We start from the raw sequence: 14,013 nt of genomic DNA, 5'->3' as shown, positions 1-14,013 counted from the left end.
CGGGAAAAAATAAAATTTACATCTAAAGGTGGCAGGAAGCATCACAGCCAGTTATGACTTAAGAAGCTGGATAACGTCCTTCCAATGATTGCTAAGTTTGCACCCATCTTCTCGGTTGAAATTGTTTCCGTCTATATATATGGATGGCTTCATGAACGAATCTTTATTGATAACCAGTGGGTTTGCAAGTACCTTCGTCTTCGAGAAATCTATTTCGTGAGCCCACCGCATTAAAATAATGATCAGCCATGACCGAGGTATTGGTCCTTCCGTGTTTCAGATCTGCCTCATGTTCACAAAAACGGTTCAAGACATGTCGCTTAGTTTTCCCAATGTAACTACTGCCACAGACACAGATTAGTTTGTAGGCGCTGGGGTATTGCATATCAGGGATCACATCCTTCACAGATTTGATCAGATCACGAATTTTACGTACTGTGTTCAATCGACCTGGATCTTGCGTTTGATCATGATTTTGGAAATCTTTTTGGTGACCCCTGCTATGTATGAACCTATCTACGTGATTCCCGGTTTAGTTTGAAGGCTTCAGGAAGCCCACACGGTGAGATTTGCCCCAGGCCCCACACTCCCTATGGTTTATAGTACAGTGCACCAAATCAACGTTCCACCACCGTGGACGACATCGTTTTGTGTGTAGAGCTGCCGTGACGTCACCTGTATATCTGAACACGAATGGGAACTGAGCTGTGACTTCACGTACGACTTGATGCATGGAAGGAGACGGAGAGAAGCGATACATTATTTTCTGAATTAATGAAGATGAGTAAATAGATTACGCGCCTAATTAATGAATTAATTGACAAATAAATCATTTAATTAACCTATAAATTGATGAACAGATAAAAAACTAAATGAACGAACCAGTGAGTTACTGAATGCTGGTGACGCGCTCCCTTTTGCGCTGTCGCTATCTGCTGGGAGTGCACAGACTGCGTGAGTTTCGGGTTCAATATGAGACTAGGGACCATGGTGCATTGTCATCATCAATACATGGATTACTGAATAGCTCCATAGGAGGGTCTTTTTTTGGGTTAGATCTCGTAAATATATAAATGTCGTTAAAACCCTGCACCACTTGACACAGCCAACTAGTAAGGGTTGTCACATAAACTGAACATGCCAATTCGTCACTAGTACAGCACACTGGTGTGTTGGAGAGCCAAGCCACAACATTTACAATCTGAGTACGACGTTTCACCAGTAATTACAACTAGCTTCATCAGGTGACAGCCAGATTTGTGTAGAAGTCCACGTGTTTCGTTCCTTACCTCGAGGCATAGATGTGCTGACCACACTTCTGCGCTCTTGCGCAAAGTGGGGAAGGTGAGGGATTAATGAGCCAACGTACATTATGCATGCACATTATGCGAGCCCATTGATCTTATCCTTCCTGTCCATTGTATTAAAATAGCAGTACCAACAGTAATCCCTATTGAAGTATGGTACCCTGATAGGCATGCATTTAAAAATTTTATTATTTGACGATTTGCTTCCATGCAGCACTAAGTCGGTAGCTATCCAAACGGTTAAAATTATTTTTATTTCTTTAAATTTCGATAGATTATCTAATTAGTATTGGCCAGTAGTAGCTAGTTTTGCACAGAACTTCAACATTATCAAAATCAATTGAGTGTTCTTGTTGGCACGCGTGTATTTAATATTTCTCTGATGTTCTATTAGTCTCGTGCTGATCATTCGTCCTGTTTGCCCAACATATCATTTGCCACAAGTGCAGTTAATCCTGTAGACACCTTCTGTTGATCGCTTCGGTAATACATCTTTTGTACCAGAAGTCAAGTTCAAGAAACATAAGTACGTTTTTATTACAACTTAAAATATATATACATATATAGATATACATGTCCATCCAACCACGTCTCAATGTCTATGTCTGGGAGAACACGCTAGTTTCTCCCTCTGCGGAGTCTCCACCACTTTTCTTTCTTTTTGTTTCCCAGCTCCTGGTCTTGGCGCTCCTTCCCTCTGTCTCCTCCTCGTTCATTCTCCTCTTCCTCATCGTTCTCCAGCTGCCGTGTGCAGCCCAGGAAGCTCCAAATTGCCCAACGCCAGAAACTGTTCTTTCTCTCTCCCTTAGAAGATGGGATGTGCTTAATCTCTTTCTTCTCTTCCTGAACAATGTCTGCCCTCCAGGGTTGCTCGCATCTCCCTTCCCCATTCACCACTTCCTGCTTTGTATCATCTTCAATCATGTCGACCTCCTTCAGCTCTACCTCATTTGCCTCTAACTCAATAGCTCCTACTTCTTTTGCCTCTAGCTCTATTGCCTCTACACCATTCGCCTCTAGCAAAATCGCATCACTCTCCTCCACCTCAATAGCCCCTACCTCCACTTCTACCTCAATCACTTCTACGTCATTCGCCTCCAACTCATTTGGCTCTACCTCCATAAACACCTCCTGCTTGGCCTCTCTCTCAATCTCCTCTACCTCTTTTGCCACTTCCTGGATGGCATCTACTACATATGACTCAACCTCCTTTGCCCCTTCCTGTTTTATCTCCTCCACCACGTTCTCAACTTTTTTTGACATTTCCTGTTTGGCCTTTACCTCATTCCTATCTACCTCATTGATCAAGACCTGCAGGGCCTTTTCTTCAATCGTGTCGACCTGAATTGCCTCTACCTGTTTCACCAATTCCTGCTTTGTATCTCTCTCAATCCCTTCTACATTGGCCACTACCTCTTTCACCACTTCCTTCTTGGCCTCTCCATCATTCCCCTCTCCCTCAATCTCGTTTTCCTTCATCTCTTCTACTTCCCAAACTTTCATCTCAGTCCTTCGTAGCTTCCTATTCCTACGTTTCCTATGAACACCATCCTCTCCCTCTTTCTTTGACTCCACAACAATATCAACTTTCTTAGCCACTTCCTGTTTGGCTATTCCCTCATTCCCATCTACCTCACTTGCCTCTACCTCTTTCCCTAAGTCGCCCTTGGCATCTCTCTCAAGCCCTTCTACGACATTGGCCACTACCTCTTTCACAAATTCCTGCTTGGCCATTACTTCGACCTCAATCACTGCAATCTCTGCCTCATTAGCTAATTCCCGCTTGCCATCTCCTTCTAACACCTCTACCTTCTCGAACTCTACCTCCTTCATCACATCCTCCAAAGCCACTGCCTCAATCATCTCTACCTCAATCGTCCTAACCTCCACCACTTCCTGCATGGGCTCTCCCTCACTCCCCTCTCTCTCAGCCACCTCTTCTTTCACCGTCTCCTCCAGAACTTTCTTCTTGTTCTTATGTTTCTTCCTACTCCCACGTTTTCTCTTCATACCATTTCTCTCCCCCACTTTCTCCATCTCCTCCATCTCGTTCTCAACCTTCTTGCTATTCTGGCATGTCTGCTGCACATCTTCATTATTAGTGTTGACTTCCGCCTGCTCCTGCTCTTCTGCCTGTTGCTGTTGGTGGTGGTGGATGATGAAGCTCTTCAGCTCGGTGCTGTTCTGGAATTCCAGCAGCTCCTGCTGATACTTGGCCTGCTGCTGTGCACAACGATCCAGCAGGATCATCTCAAGCTCCCGTATCTGGCGCTCAGCTTCTAGTCTTATCGCACAGAGCATCCTCTTGCGCTGCCCCTTCGAGCCAGGGTCTGGGGAGTCACATGGGGAGAAGAGAGCAGCACCACAATTGATTAATTAATGGGTGTTTGAGTATTTCCTGTATTAAAATAGGTTTTTGCCCTTTTTTCTGGCAACAAAACAGGTGTTAAGATGTTAAAACACCAAACTAATACCTTTTACAAGGAATCATGTCTGCATTAACCACAATGCTTGTGGTCAGAATGCAAACAAAAAAATACTCTGATAATATATGCATTGTCCTTGAAACTGATTGGTCCACACCAGAGACAGCTTTATTTTGAGCCTCGTCTCAAACGGTGTTAGACCAGAGGACGCAAAAATGCGCATTTCCTGTATGTTATTTTGGTAAAGAAACTTGGCACCATTGACAGGAATCTAACTTTACTTGAGACCGATGTAACAATGATACCACTGTAGGGAGGTCTGGAGGTTGACTCATGGGCCGGAGACACCTCCTCCTCCAAAGCACTTCCAGGCCAAACATAAATAAACTTCCCTTGTCTCCGAAAAAGTAAGATGGATTGATGACCAAGCTGTGGAGGTTTGGCTAAATTTATAAGATGTCCATTGTTTCACAAGAGAGAGCATGAATCGGATAAGAAATACACTATTAATTCTTATACACTGATCCATTCATACAATTAGTATATTAGTGGGCTACGTTAGAAAAGGAGAAGATAAAGGGAGGAGAGGAGAAGAGGAGGGCCGGGGTGCCCGGAGCCCAGAGAGTGCCCAGAGGGGCCAGAGAGCCAGGGGCAACCCGATGTTTATGTTAGCTGGATAGCATGTGCTCCCGTGCATGTGAGGTTGCTCTCAACAGAAGTCGTTCCATGCACGAGAATGGCTGAAATGCTGAGTAACCACTCAGAGGTATAGTGGTTTTGCAGTGGAGACGGTATAGTAGTAAAACAGTGGAGATTTTTAAAGCAAAGTTTAAGATTTGCAGTTGTCAATTTATATTGAGCCCATACATATGGCAAGTGAAATTAAGAAGACTTAAAGTGAGTGTTGCAGAATAAATCTTAGAGAAGGAAAGGTACTGCTCAAAACTGAGCTGCAAGGTCACATCCCATGAATCACATGAGCTTAAAAAAGTGACTGTAAACCAACAAGCCTGTGAATAATTATCATGGTGAAGACACCTCTATACATTGGATACTGAAAAAAAACTATCGTGCTACACATCGTCAAAGCCCGACAACACCTGACATTCGAGAAAGAAGTACAATTTCATCGTTCTACGCATCGTCAATACCCCACCACACCTGGCAAGTCACCAGCTGCACCAAGCACCTGGCTGTTGTGTTGTTCGAAAGACACTGTGTGACGACTTTACATTCACCAGCACAGCAGGTTTCTAAACGCCTGCCATGTTACCTTCTCAACACTAGCGTCAGAGACCGTCTGATACAGACTGAAAGCTGATTTCCTTTGTTGCACTGTTTGTATTTTATGAATGTCATATTATGCACTGGGTTATGCCTTATTAACCTAAATTCTGAATTTAGCCATTCATGTATTTCTATTACAGTATCACGTATTCTTTGGACCAAGTGTCAGTTGCATATTTGATGACTGGTACTCTGATTTTTTTTTACAAATAAGGGACTTGTTTTGATTAAAATGTGTCTGTGGGTGTGGTTGAACAGTGTAACAATTCCATGCGTTACATGTGTAGTGTTGCAGTACCGACTGGCTGCCAGAAGTAGCAATTGCGGGTGTTCCCACCCAAGGGGAAGAACTGGGGCAAGGGTCATGGAAGGGATAAGAACTGGGGTAAGGGTCATGGAAGGGATCCATCTGTGAGCTCCCAGAACCTGCTAGAAGGGTCGAGAAAGGGGCCGTGGCCAGGGCAGGGCCAGGTCCCGCTGGAAGCATAAAAGGGGGCGAGAGAGGGAGCTCGGGGCTGTTCGTGGGAATCAGGGTCGTCTCGCTGTGGAAGTCGTCCTCGCCGTCGCCGTCATCGCTGCCATCCTTGTCATCGCCCGATGTCTCCACTGCTGAATAGTCAGCCAGCTATCCAGTCAGTTAGCGCCGTCGAGCTTGACGGTCAGCGTTACATTATATGCTTAGTGAGTCGTCTAGTGAGTACGAGTAATATAAATAAAGAAGGTGCCTCTACAGTTACTGTCTCCAGAGTCCTACATTACACATGTAATATATCTAAGAATCTGGACAATAACATTGGCTTCTGTGATTGTAGTTAACGAAGCAATCATACCAAAATAAATACAATATTTCAATCAATTATAAATACCTGCCAGAACTACATCTCCATGTATATTTGTCTGACTCCCCGTGTTTGTTTCCCCATGCCTCTGTCCCCTGTTTTTGCCTTATGGTGGTGTTTTTTATTTATTTTGATAATGGAGTCAGCCTCAAGTGGGTGAAGGAAGTGATGGCAAGAGTAAAAGGTGGAAAAAAGAGATGAGTTGTTTTATAAACTTGCTCGTGGTTACTGTGCATCTGCTGTTGGCAGCCATTACATGGTAAACGAGTAATCAGTCAGATTTATGAAGAAAAAATTCGAAGGCAATTAGGGAAAGTGTGGCAGCACTTCCACCAATGTGGACGACCCCCGAGAGGACACTTTGACTTTCTCTTCTTGTTTCATTTTAGTTATCTATGTGTATAATTTTACAATTTAATTACAATTTAGTTGATATTTAAGTGTAGTACAGAATTAATGTTTTGAATATTTTTTACTCTCCAATATGTTCAGTCGGACACGGGACCCGAAACCTCCTTTTTTCCCCATATAAACATAGTATCTGCATTCACGAAATCTACTTTCATGCAAATTTTCAAGAATCTAACCCTCGCGAATGTCGAGGCATTAGCATACCTATATATCAGTATCAGTGTGTCTGTGTGTGTTATCTGAGCCCCAAGACCTTATAGAATTGCTTTGCAAACCTGCAGACGAGAAAAACATTATAGGGCAAGGTGGGGACGACCCTGCTGGGGTGCGTTGCCTCAAATATTGGTATAAGTAGCCTCCCTTCGTGAGTGGCTGGCTGAGGTGCCATCTGTCCGAGACCAGGAAAAGCGCCGGGAAAAGGTAATTTCCTAATCAAACTGCTGCGGGAGGGTGGTGTCTGTGTGCAGAAGTCCATACGTGTCTTCATCACAACTGTCTGGACCACAAGATGGGTTCCACAGGATTGGAAGGATTCACTGGTGGTCCCACTCTTTAAGAACGGGGACCGCACACATTGCAACAATTATCGGGCATCTCCCACCCCGGTGTATTTAGGAAGGTCCTGGCAAGGATTATTCAACATTCCCTTGCTAGGCACGCTGAGGAGAGGCTTGCGGACCCCTAATGTGGTTTCAGGCCGAGGGCATCCTGCACGGATGCCATATTCTCTCTCCGTGTGCCACAGCAGATGTGTAATGAATTTCAAAGAGACCTACATCTCTGCTTTATTGACCTGGTCAAGGCCTATGATACAGTCCATAGGCCAGGGCTCTGGATTGTTATTCGTGCTTTCGGAGTCCCGGACCCTCTGCTCACAATCATTAAGGACCTTCATCATGGTGGGCAGGTCCGGATAAAGTTGCGTGCCCGGGAGTCAGAGCAATTCCCTGTTTACATTGGGGTGCGATAGGGATCTACTCTGGCTGACCCATTATTTAGCATCATCTTCGACCACATAGTTCTAGAAGCTTTTTATGACTGTACCGGTGGATTTTTTTCAATTTGGTACAGATACAATGGGAGGCTGATTGATGCCTGGGTGAGGTCAAGGGATGGCTCCCTACAGGTCAATCATGTTACGTACACTGATAATTTGGTAGTTAATGGTCACACTGAAAAATAGTTGGAGGTTCTGCTGCTAAGCCTGGAGCGTGCGACAAAGAGGTGGGGCCTTACCATCAGTCCCACCAAAACTAAGCACCCGCCTGAGTATTTTGTATAATTTAATACTCCGCCCCCTCAACTACTCATGAGTGATGGGGTAGTTGTAGAGAGACAGGAGAAGTTTACGTACCTGGGTAGTGTGCTTATGCAAAAATTCCGGTTGGCAGCAGAGGTCTCACTCCAAATCGGTCAAGTGGCATATTTTCATCAGCTTCGTAACACTGTGGGGTATCTACCTGGCCTGTTACTCGACACAAAGCACTGGGTCTTCTTGGCCAATGATGAAATAAATGAAAACTCTGAACCAGCTTTAAACTTTCAGACTGGCCTGCCTACGATCCACCCTGGGTTTAACTAGGCTGGAATGTGTGAAAAGCTCACAAATCTTTGAAAGATATGGACACATTCCCATCAGTGAGCTCCACTGGTGGGCAGGGCTGCATTGCCTGGGTCATTTAGCCCGCATGCTCAGCCACCACATGCCCAAGCAGCTGCTGTTTTTCCAGATAGAGGGGGCTAAATGGGCGTGGCACGGCCTGGAGAAGAGATGGACTGATGCAGTCAGTACAGGAGGATACGGAGCTGAGTGGACTTGCCAAAGACTGGTACCACTGGTGTCAAGTATGGTACCACTGGTGTCAAGATCGGCCTCTATGGAGGAAGCTCGGGAAGGATGCTCATGAGCAGTTGTTGACAATTTCCCTCCAGCAAATAAGGAGGGCAGAAGAGCGACGCTCACAACAACAGGCGGTGCACTGGATGACTAAAAGGCAGCAAGTTGGCACAATAGGATGCAAAGGTGGTGCGTCTGCCAGTCATCTTAGTCAGTCAACCCATCGCACTGGGGTCTGTCCCCTGATCTCCTGTCGGCAAGCCTTCGACACTTCAAGTGGCCTCGGAGTGCACCAGGCCTGGCACAAGCGCCATGGTGACGTCTCTAGCACTTAGTGGCGAATGAGGGCTGTTGTTATCTGAGCCGGTTAGGGGCCTCCCCTAGGTCCCCTCAGCCTCAAATAGATATCCGATGCGGTGTGTAAACATCGCCACTTGGGAGACAAAGACGGCCAAGTGTGGTGCTGGCAACCCACCCCTCGTGTGCGGTGCCGGCCGTCATAGGTGCTCACTAACAACACTTGCTCCTACATTGTTTCAAGGCTATACACAAGATTTCTGTCTTTGTTTGTGTCTATGTGCAGTGTCTGTATGAGTGGTTGGGAGCAGTAGTGTCTGTGGGGATCGACCTGAGTTCGATTCCCATTCACAACCATCAGTGACTAATAAATCAAACCAGTCGTGTGCCTCCCCTACATCTCCTCAGACTTAAAATAGTACCTTGTGCAACGTATAAACATCAACACTGGGGAGACAAAGGCATCCGGGTGCTGTGCTGACCACCCACCCCATCATAGGTGCTAACTCGCTAACAGCACTTGCCTCAATAGTCTGTTAAGGCTATACGGGGATCTGTCTTTGTATACAGGTGCATGTGTCTGTGTGTATGTCTGTGTGTGGAATTACAGTACTCACTTCCCCTCGGCTTGCTCTTCTCTCCACCCTACAACAAAATCACAGCAGCGCACGTGAGACTCTAATCACATCACAGCTTACAACCACCACCATCATTACCATCTTCATAATCACCACCATAACAATCACCATGGTAACCGTCATCTTATTTCTCACTCCCAGGGTCCCTCCCCACGTGTGTCAATCCCCACATCTAACTTCACGCGTGTGGATACCGCTTCGACCAATTACTGCAAAGTATTGCAAGTCTACGGAAAAATAGCACAACGGGACACACCCCACTTGCCCTCTGCACCCCCACGTGGATCCCACATCCCCTCCCGTGCCCTCACCCCTATCCCGCCCAGGCAGAGAGGGGGGGGGGCTGTAGGGGGCCACTCGGGGGTGAGGGAATAGGGAAAGGTCGACTAAGCTTTCACTGATGACCCAGTGCAGTGTATAAACATCAACACTGGGGAGGGAAAGGCAGCATTTTGCGGACCAAAAGGATCACTCGTTTGCTGCCTCAGTCTTAATAGAAGTACACTAACAACGCTTTTCCCAGCCGTCCATACGAATCTAGGGTGACATTCGTCTGTGTGTGTTTGTCTGTGTGAAGTCTACACGGGGGTGTGTGTAACATATGTGGTGGATGTGTGTCGATGAATGCAAAAAGGATAAATGTACTCACGGAAGACATAGTCTTGACGGTACAAAGAGATGTCGTGGATGTTCGCGTTTGTCAACAACTTTGTTAACTATGTTACTGATGTGTTCGACCTCGTTGATGTTAGTCAACGAAGTTTACTAAGTCAGTTAACTGTGTTAACGAAAGTTCTTGGCGATGTTGATGAAGTGGTGATGTTGATGAAGTGTTGTCCCGGATGCGATGCTCAACCGTACGGCAAGAACTCCCGAACCCCACGGAGAACCGAAGTCACCACTTGTTGGAGCCACTTGGGAGACCGCGTACCCACAGTACCTAGACGCCACAGATGATGAAGCCGAGTGAGCTCGGGTCAAATGTTGCTAACTGACTCCACAACTCACAATTTGGGGCTCATACACATGATGTCCACCATGTACGGATCAGTTGTGTCGAGCTATGACATTTTTAATACATATTATCTAATTGTTTGAGGACTCAGAGAGCTATGTGACATTTTGAATAAATGTGTGTACGTGATCAATTAGTGATTAAGCAAAGGTGATTTTTTTTTATCGGTAAAGTGATTCCTATAAGACAATTTACGTATCGTAAAATAGACGATTTGTGGATCAAAAAAGCCCAATGGTGGATTTTGTTGACTGTCAGCCCTCCTATTGTACCTGATTGGCTTCCCTAAGCATGAACATAATGTATCATTATTTTGTCGCAGGTAAATTTCATCCTGTTACAGCACGCATCTGGACGAATGCGAGGGGCGAATGTACTCACGGAAGATATCGCCTTGACGGTACAAGAGATGTCGTGGATGTCCGCGTTTGTCAACAACTTTGTTAACTATGTTACTGACGTGTTCAACCTCGTTGATGTTAGTCAACGAAGTTTACTAAATCAGTTAACTGTGTTAACGAAAGTTCTTGGCGATGTTGATGAAGTGGCGATGTTGATGAAGTGTTGTCCGGGATGCGATGTTCAACCGCACGGCAAGAACTCCCGAACCCCACGGAGAACCGAAGTCCCCACTTGTTAGAGCCGCTTGGGAGACCGCGTACCCACAGCACCTAGACGCCACAGATAATGAAGCCGAGTGAGCTCGGGTCACAGATGGCAAGTGTCTAGTGAGAGAGATGAAACATGTTAAAGAAGCACTAAGACAGAATGGCTACAATAATGCTCAAATTAACAGAGCACTGAAGGCCAAATCACGAACGCAAAGCAACACTGTTGAAAGCGATAAGATTGTTCAAACAATCACAATTCCATACATCTCAGGAGTAACTGACAAATTATCCCGGGTTTTGCAAAAGCAAAACATTAAAGTAAGATTTGGTACAGTGCACAAAATTCAAAAACTGGTATCTGGCACTAAAAACGAATTGCCCAAATTATCAACAGAAGGTGTATATCGTATTAATTGTTTATGTGGCAAATGCTATATTGGACAGACGGGACGCAACATCAGTGTAAGACTAAAACAACACCAAATAAACATTAAATTATCTCAAACACAACTGTCGGCAGTGGCAGAGCATGCTTATCAACAAGAACACTCAATTGATTTTGATAACGTTGAAGTGTTGTGTAAAACTAATTATTACTGGCCAAGACAAATTAGAGAATCCATTGAAATTGAGAGAAACAGAAATAACTTCAATCACTCTGACAGCTACAGGCTTAGTGCCGCCGGGAAGAGTATTATCAAATAAATACAATTACAAATCCTTATAAGGGAAACAAATACCAATGAATACAAATTGAATGATTACCAATCTATATAATTACAATACCCACCCCCTCCTTGCCTCGAATCACTGCACCAGATTGAATTGAATTAAATGATGACGTCACCCTGAGGCTGCTCTATTTAAGAACGGAAGCAACAGGAGAGCTTCACCATTCTTGCCCGATGAAGCTGATTGTAATTATCAGCGAAACGTCGTACTCAAATTTTAAATGCTGTTGATCCTTTCTTCAGCACACCGGTGGGCTAAAGTGAATTTTACTGTTTGACCGAGTCGGGTGGTGGAGGGTTACGACACATTTATAAATAACGCGATCTGACCCAAAAACCTATATTATGAATCTGTCTATGTGTTCAAGTAGTGATTTACCTATGCCATTTTTAATACATCTGTCTATTAGATCGTGCATTGATTAAGCAGCGATTGAGTATGTGTATATTTGATCGAGCAGTGATCGAGCTATGACATTTCAAATACACGTGTCTATATGATTAAGCAATGATTGAGCAGTGATCGAGCATGTGTCTATTTGTTCGAGCAGTGATCGACCTATGTATGACATTTTGAATACGTGTCTATGTGATCGAGCATTGATTGAGCAGTGATCACGGTGTGACATTTTGAATACATGCGTATATGTGATCGAGCAGTGATTGAGCAATAAAATGTTGAATATTTGTTTCTATGTGATCGAGCATTGTTCCAGCATTGACAAATTAGATAATAAATTTAAAAAAACTATGAATTGTTCTTATTTTACCAGGTAAGGCCCACTGAACGACATAGCTCTTTATCAGACGTGTCCTGGCCACAAATGATAGCTCATTAAAGTGGCTTATCACATGGAAATTGATCTCAGCCAGGCGTCAGGGTCGGGGTCGAACCCACAACCTCCTGTACACCAGGCGAGGTAGTTAACATCTCGCCACCATGGCACCGCATTACATGTGTCTATGTGATCGAGCATTGATCAAGCAGTGATCGAACTATGATTCTTAATACCTGTGTTTACGTGACCAAGCAGTGATCAAGCAGAGGCATTTTCTTTTAATCAGCAGTGATTCCTGTCACACGATTTGTAGATCAAAAAAGACGATTTGTGAATCGAAAAAGCACACTGGTGAAATTCCTTGGCTGTTAGCCCTCCCATTGATGCTGATTGGCTTCCCTGAGGATTAACATAATTTATCAGAAACTAGCTTTACTACCCGGCTTCGCTCGGGACTTGGATTCTTGTCTTGGATTAATACAACGCCTACGCGAGGGTGGGGGAAGGTGCGTGACGTCAGCAGGCACATTGCGTAACGCTGCCGCATGCGGGTGACATCACAGATGTGACGTCACCGCTCACTTGTCGTGCAATGTCAGATCCATTGTTCCCCCCCCCCCCACCTAAATAAAAAAAGTATATTTTTATACTTTTTACATTGTGTACAGTATGGAAGCTAGCCACATGCCAAATTGAAAGTTTGTAGTCTAGTATATATCCATTATTTCCCGCCGCCCCAGCCGCGCATTTGTGCGGGATATACGGCCTTCGCGGAGGGTTGGAGGGGGGATGAGTGAAGTCAGCAGGCACACTGCGTAACGCTGCTAGATGCGGGTGACGTCATAGACGTCACAGATGTGAAATATTGCACGGCAAGTGAGCGGTGACGTCACAAATGTGACGTCACAGACGTGATATAGATTGCACGGCAAGTGAGCTGTGACGTCACAGAGGTGACGTCACAGACGTGATATATATTGCACTTAAGTGCAATATATTATGAATTTCCCTTTTATTTTATATAGATATTCTCTCAGATTAATTGTATCCTGATACAGCGCGCGTGTAGATGTACTCACGGACGATATCGCCTTGAAGGCCGAAAGAGAAGTCACGGATGGTCACGTTTGTCAATAGATTTGGCTATGTTAATGAAGTGTTCAACCTCACTGATGTTTGTCAGGTTTACCAAGTAATTTAACCGCGTTAACGATGTTTATTGACGACGTGGGCGAAGAGTGCTCCCGAATGCGATCTTCAAGCACACGGAGAGCGCGTCCACCTCCCACGAAGAAGAGTCCGTAATGGTCGACCGTTGCTAGGGAAGTGACGTCACTTGTTGCTAAGGTAACAAACCTGAAGCCCACGTGGTCCACTGCATCCTCCAGGCCTGAGTAGTTGCGACTGTCAATTTTGACTTTAAACTTTCGTGACTTGCAGGAATTCATATTTTTTGTTCTTTCGGTAAAGTCACGTAGATAGAAAATAACATTTTAAATTAAAGCAAAAACCCCACGACGTTTCGATCGCAACACAAGCGGTCTTCATCACGTGTTGCGATCGAAACGTCGCGGGTTTTTTGCTTTTATTTTAATTTATTTTTATTTCATTGTTATTTTCTATCTATGTGACTGTACCTGAAAGAACCAAGAATATAGTTACCACTGTACTCTGGTCGCCACGGATGAAGAAGCCGAGTGGGCTCGGTTCAACTGTTGCCAGGTACCTCCACCACTCAGCTCGCAGCACACACACACAGTGTCCACTATGTACGGTGTGAAAGAAGTGTTTAACATGCTGTAAACACGTACGGGCCAGTAGTAGACCCTGTGTGT

The 14,013-nt window shown here is 44.9% G+C and overlaps 1 protein-coding gene across 1 annotated transcript; it reads right to left on the bottom strand.

The window, feature by feature from the left end:
* Positions 1 to 1,925: 1,925 nt before the first annotated feature.
* Positions 1,926 to 9,810, bottom strand: LOC144736310 (uncharacterized). Its single transcript, XM_078618957.1, has 3 exons — positions 9,692 to 9,810; positions 9,022 to 9,049; positions 1,926 to 3,637 (listed from the first exon to the last, which is right to left on the bottom strand). Exons 1-3 carry the CDS (start codon positions 9,698 to 9,700, stop codon positions 1,926 to 1,928), a joined length of 1,749 nt encoding a protein of 582 aa, XP_078475083.1. The 5' UTR covers positions 9,701 to 9,810.
* Between the last annotated feature and the right edge of the window lie 4,203 nt (positions 9,811 to 14,013).

This window comes from Lampetra planeri, chromosome 60 (genome assembly GCF_965212315.1).
Source record: "Lampetra planeri chromosome 60, kcLamPlan1.2.h2, whole genome shotgun sequence".
Classification (NCBI taxonomy): domain Eukaryota; kingdom Metazoa; phylum Chordata; class Hyperoartia; order Petromyzontiformes; family Petromyzontidae; genus Lampetra; species Lampetra planeri.
The sequence above is the reverse complement of the archived record's forward strand: the minus strand, read 5'-3'. Positions and strand labels throughout refer to the sequence as shown.

What these genes read in the sequence shown, in the direction of transcription:
- LOC144736310 (XM_078618957.1), bottom strand. An exon ending in GAAGAGCAAGCCGAGGGGAA is followed by an intron (nt 3,638 to 9,021) that starts GTGAGTACTGTA and finishes GTGACTCCCCAG; the next exon opens with ACCCTGGCTCGAAGGGGCAG.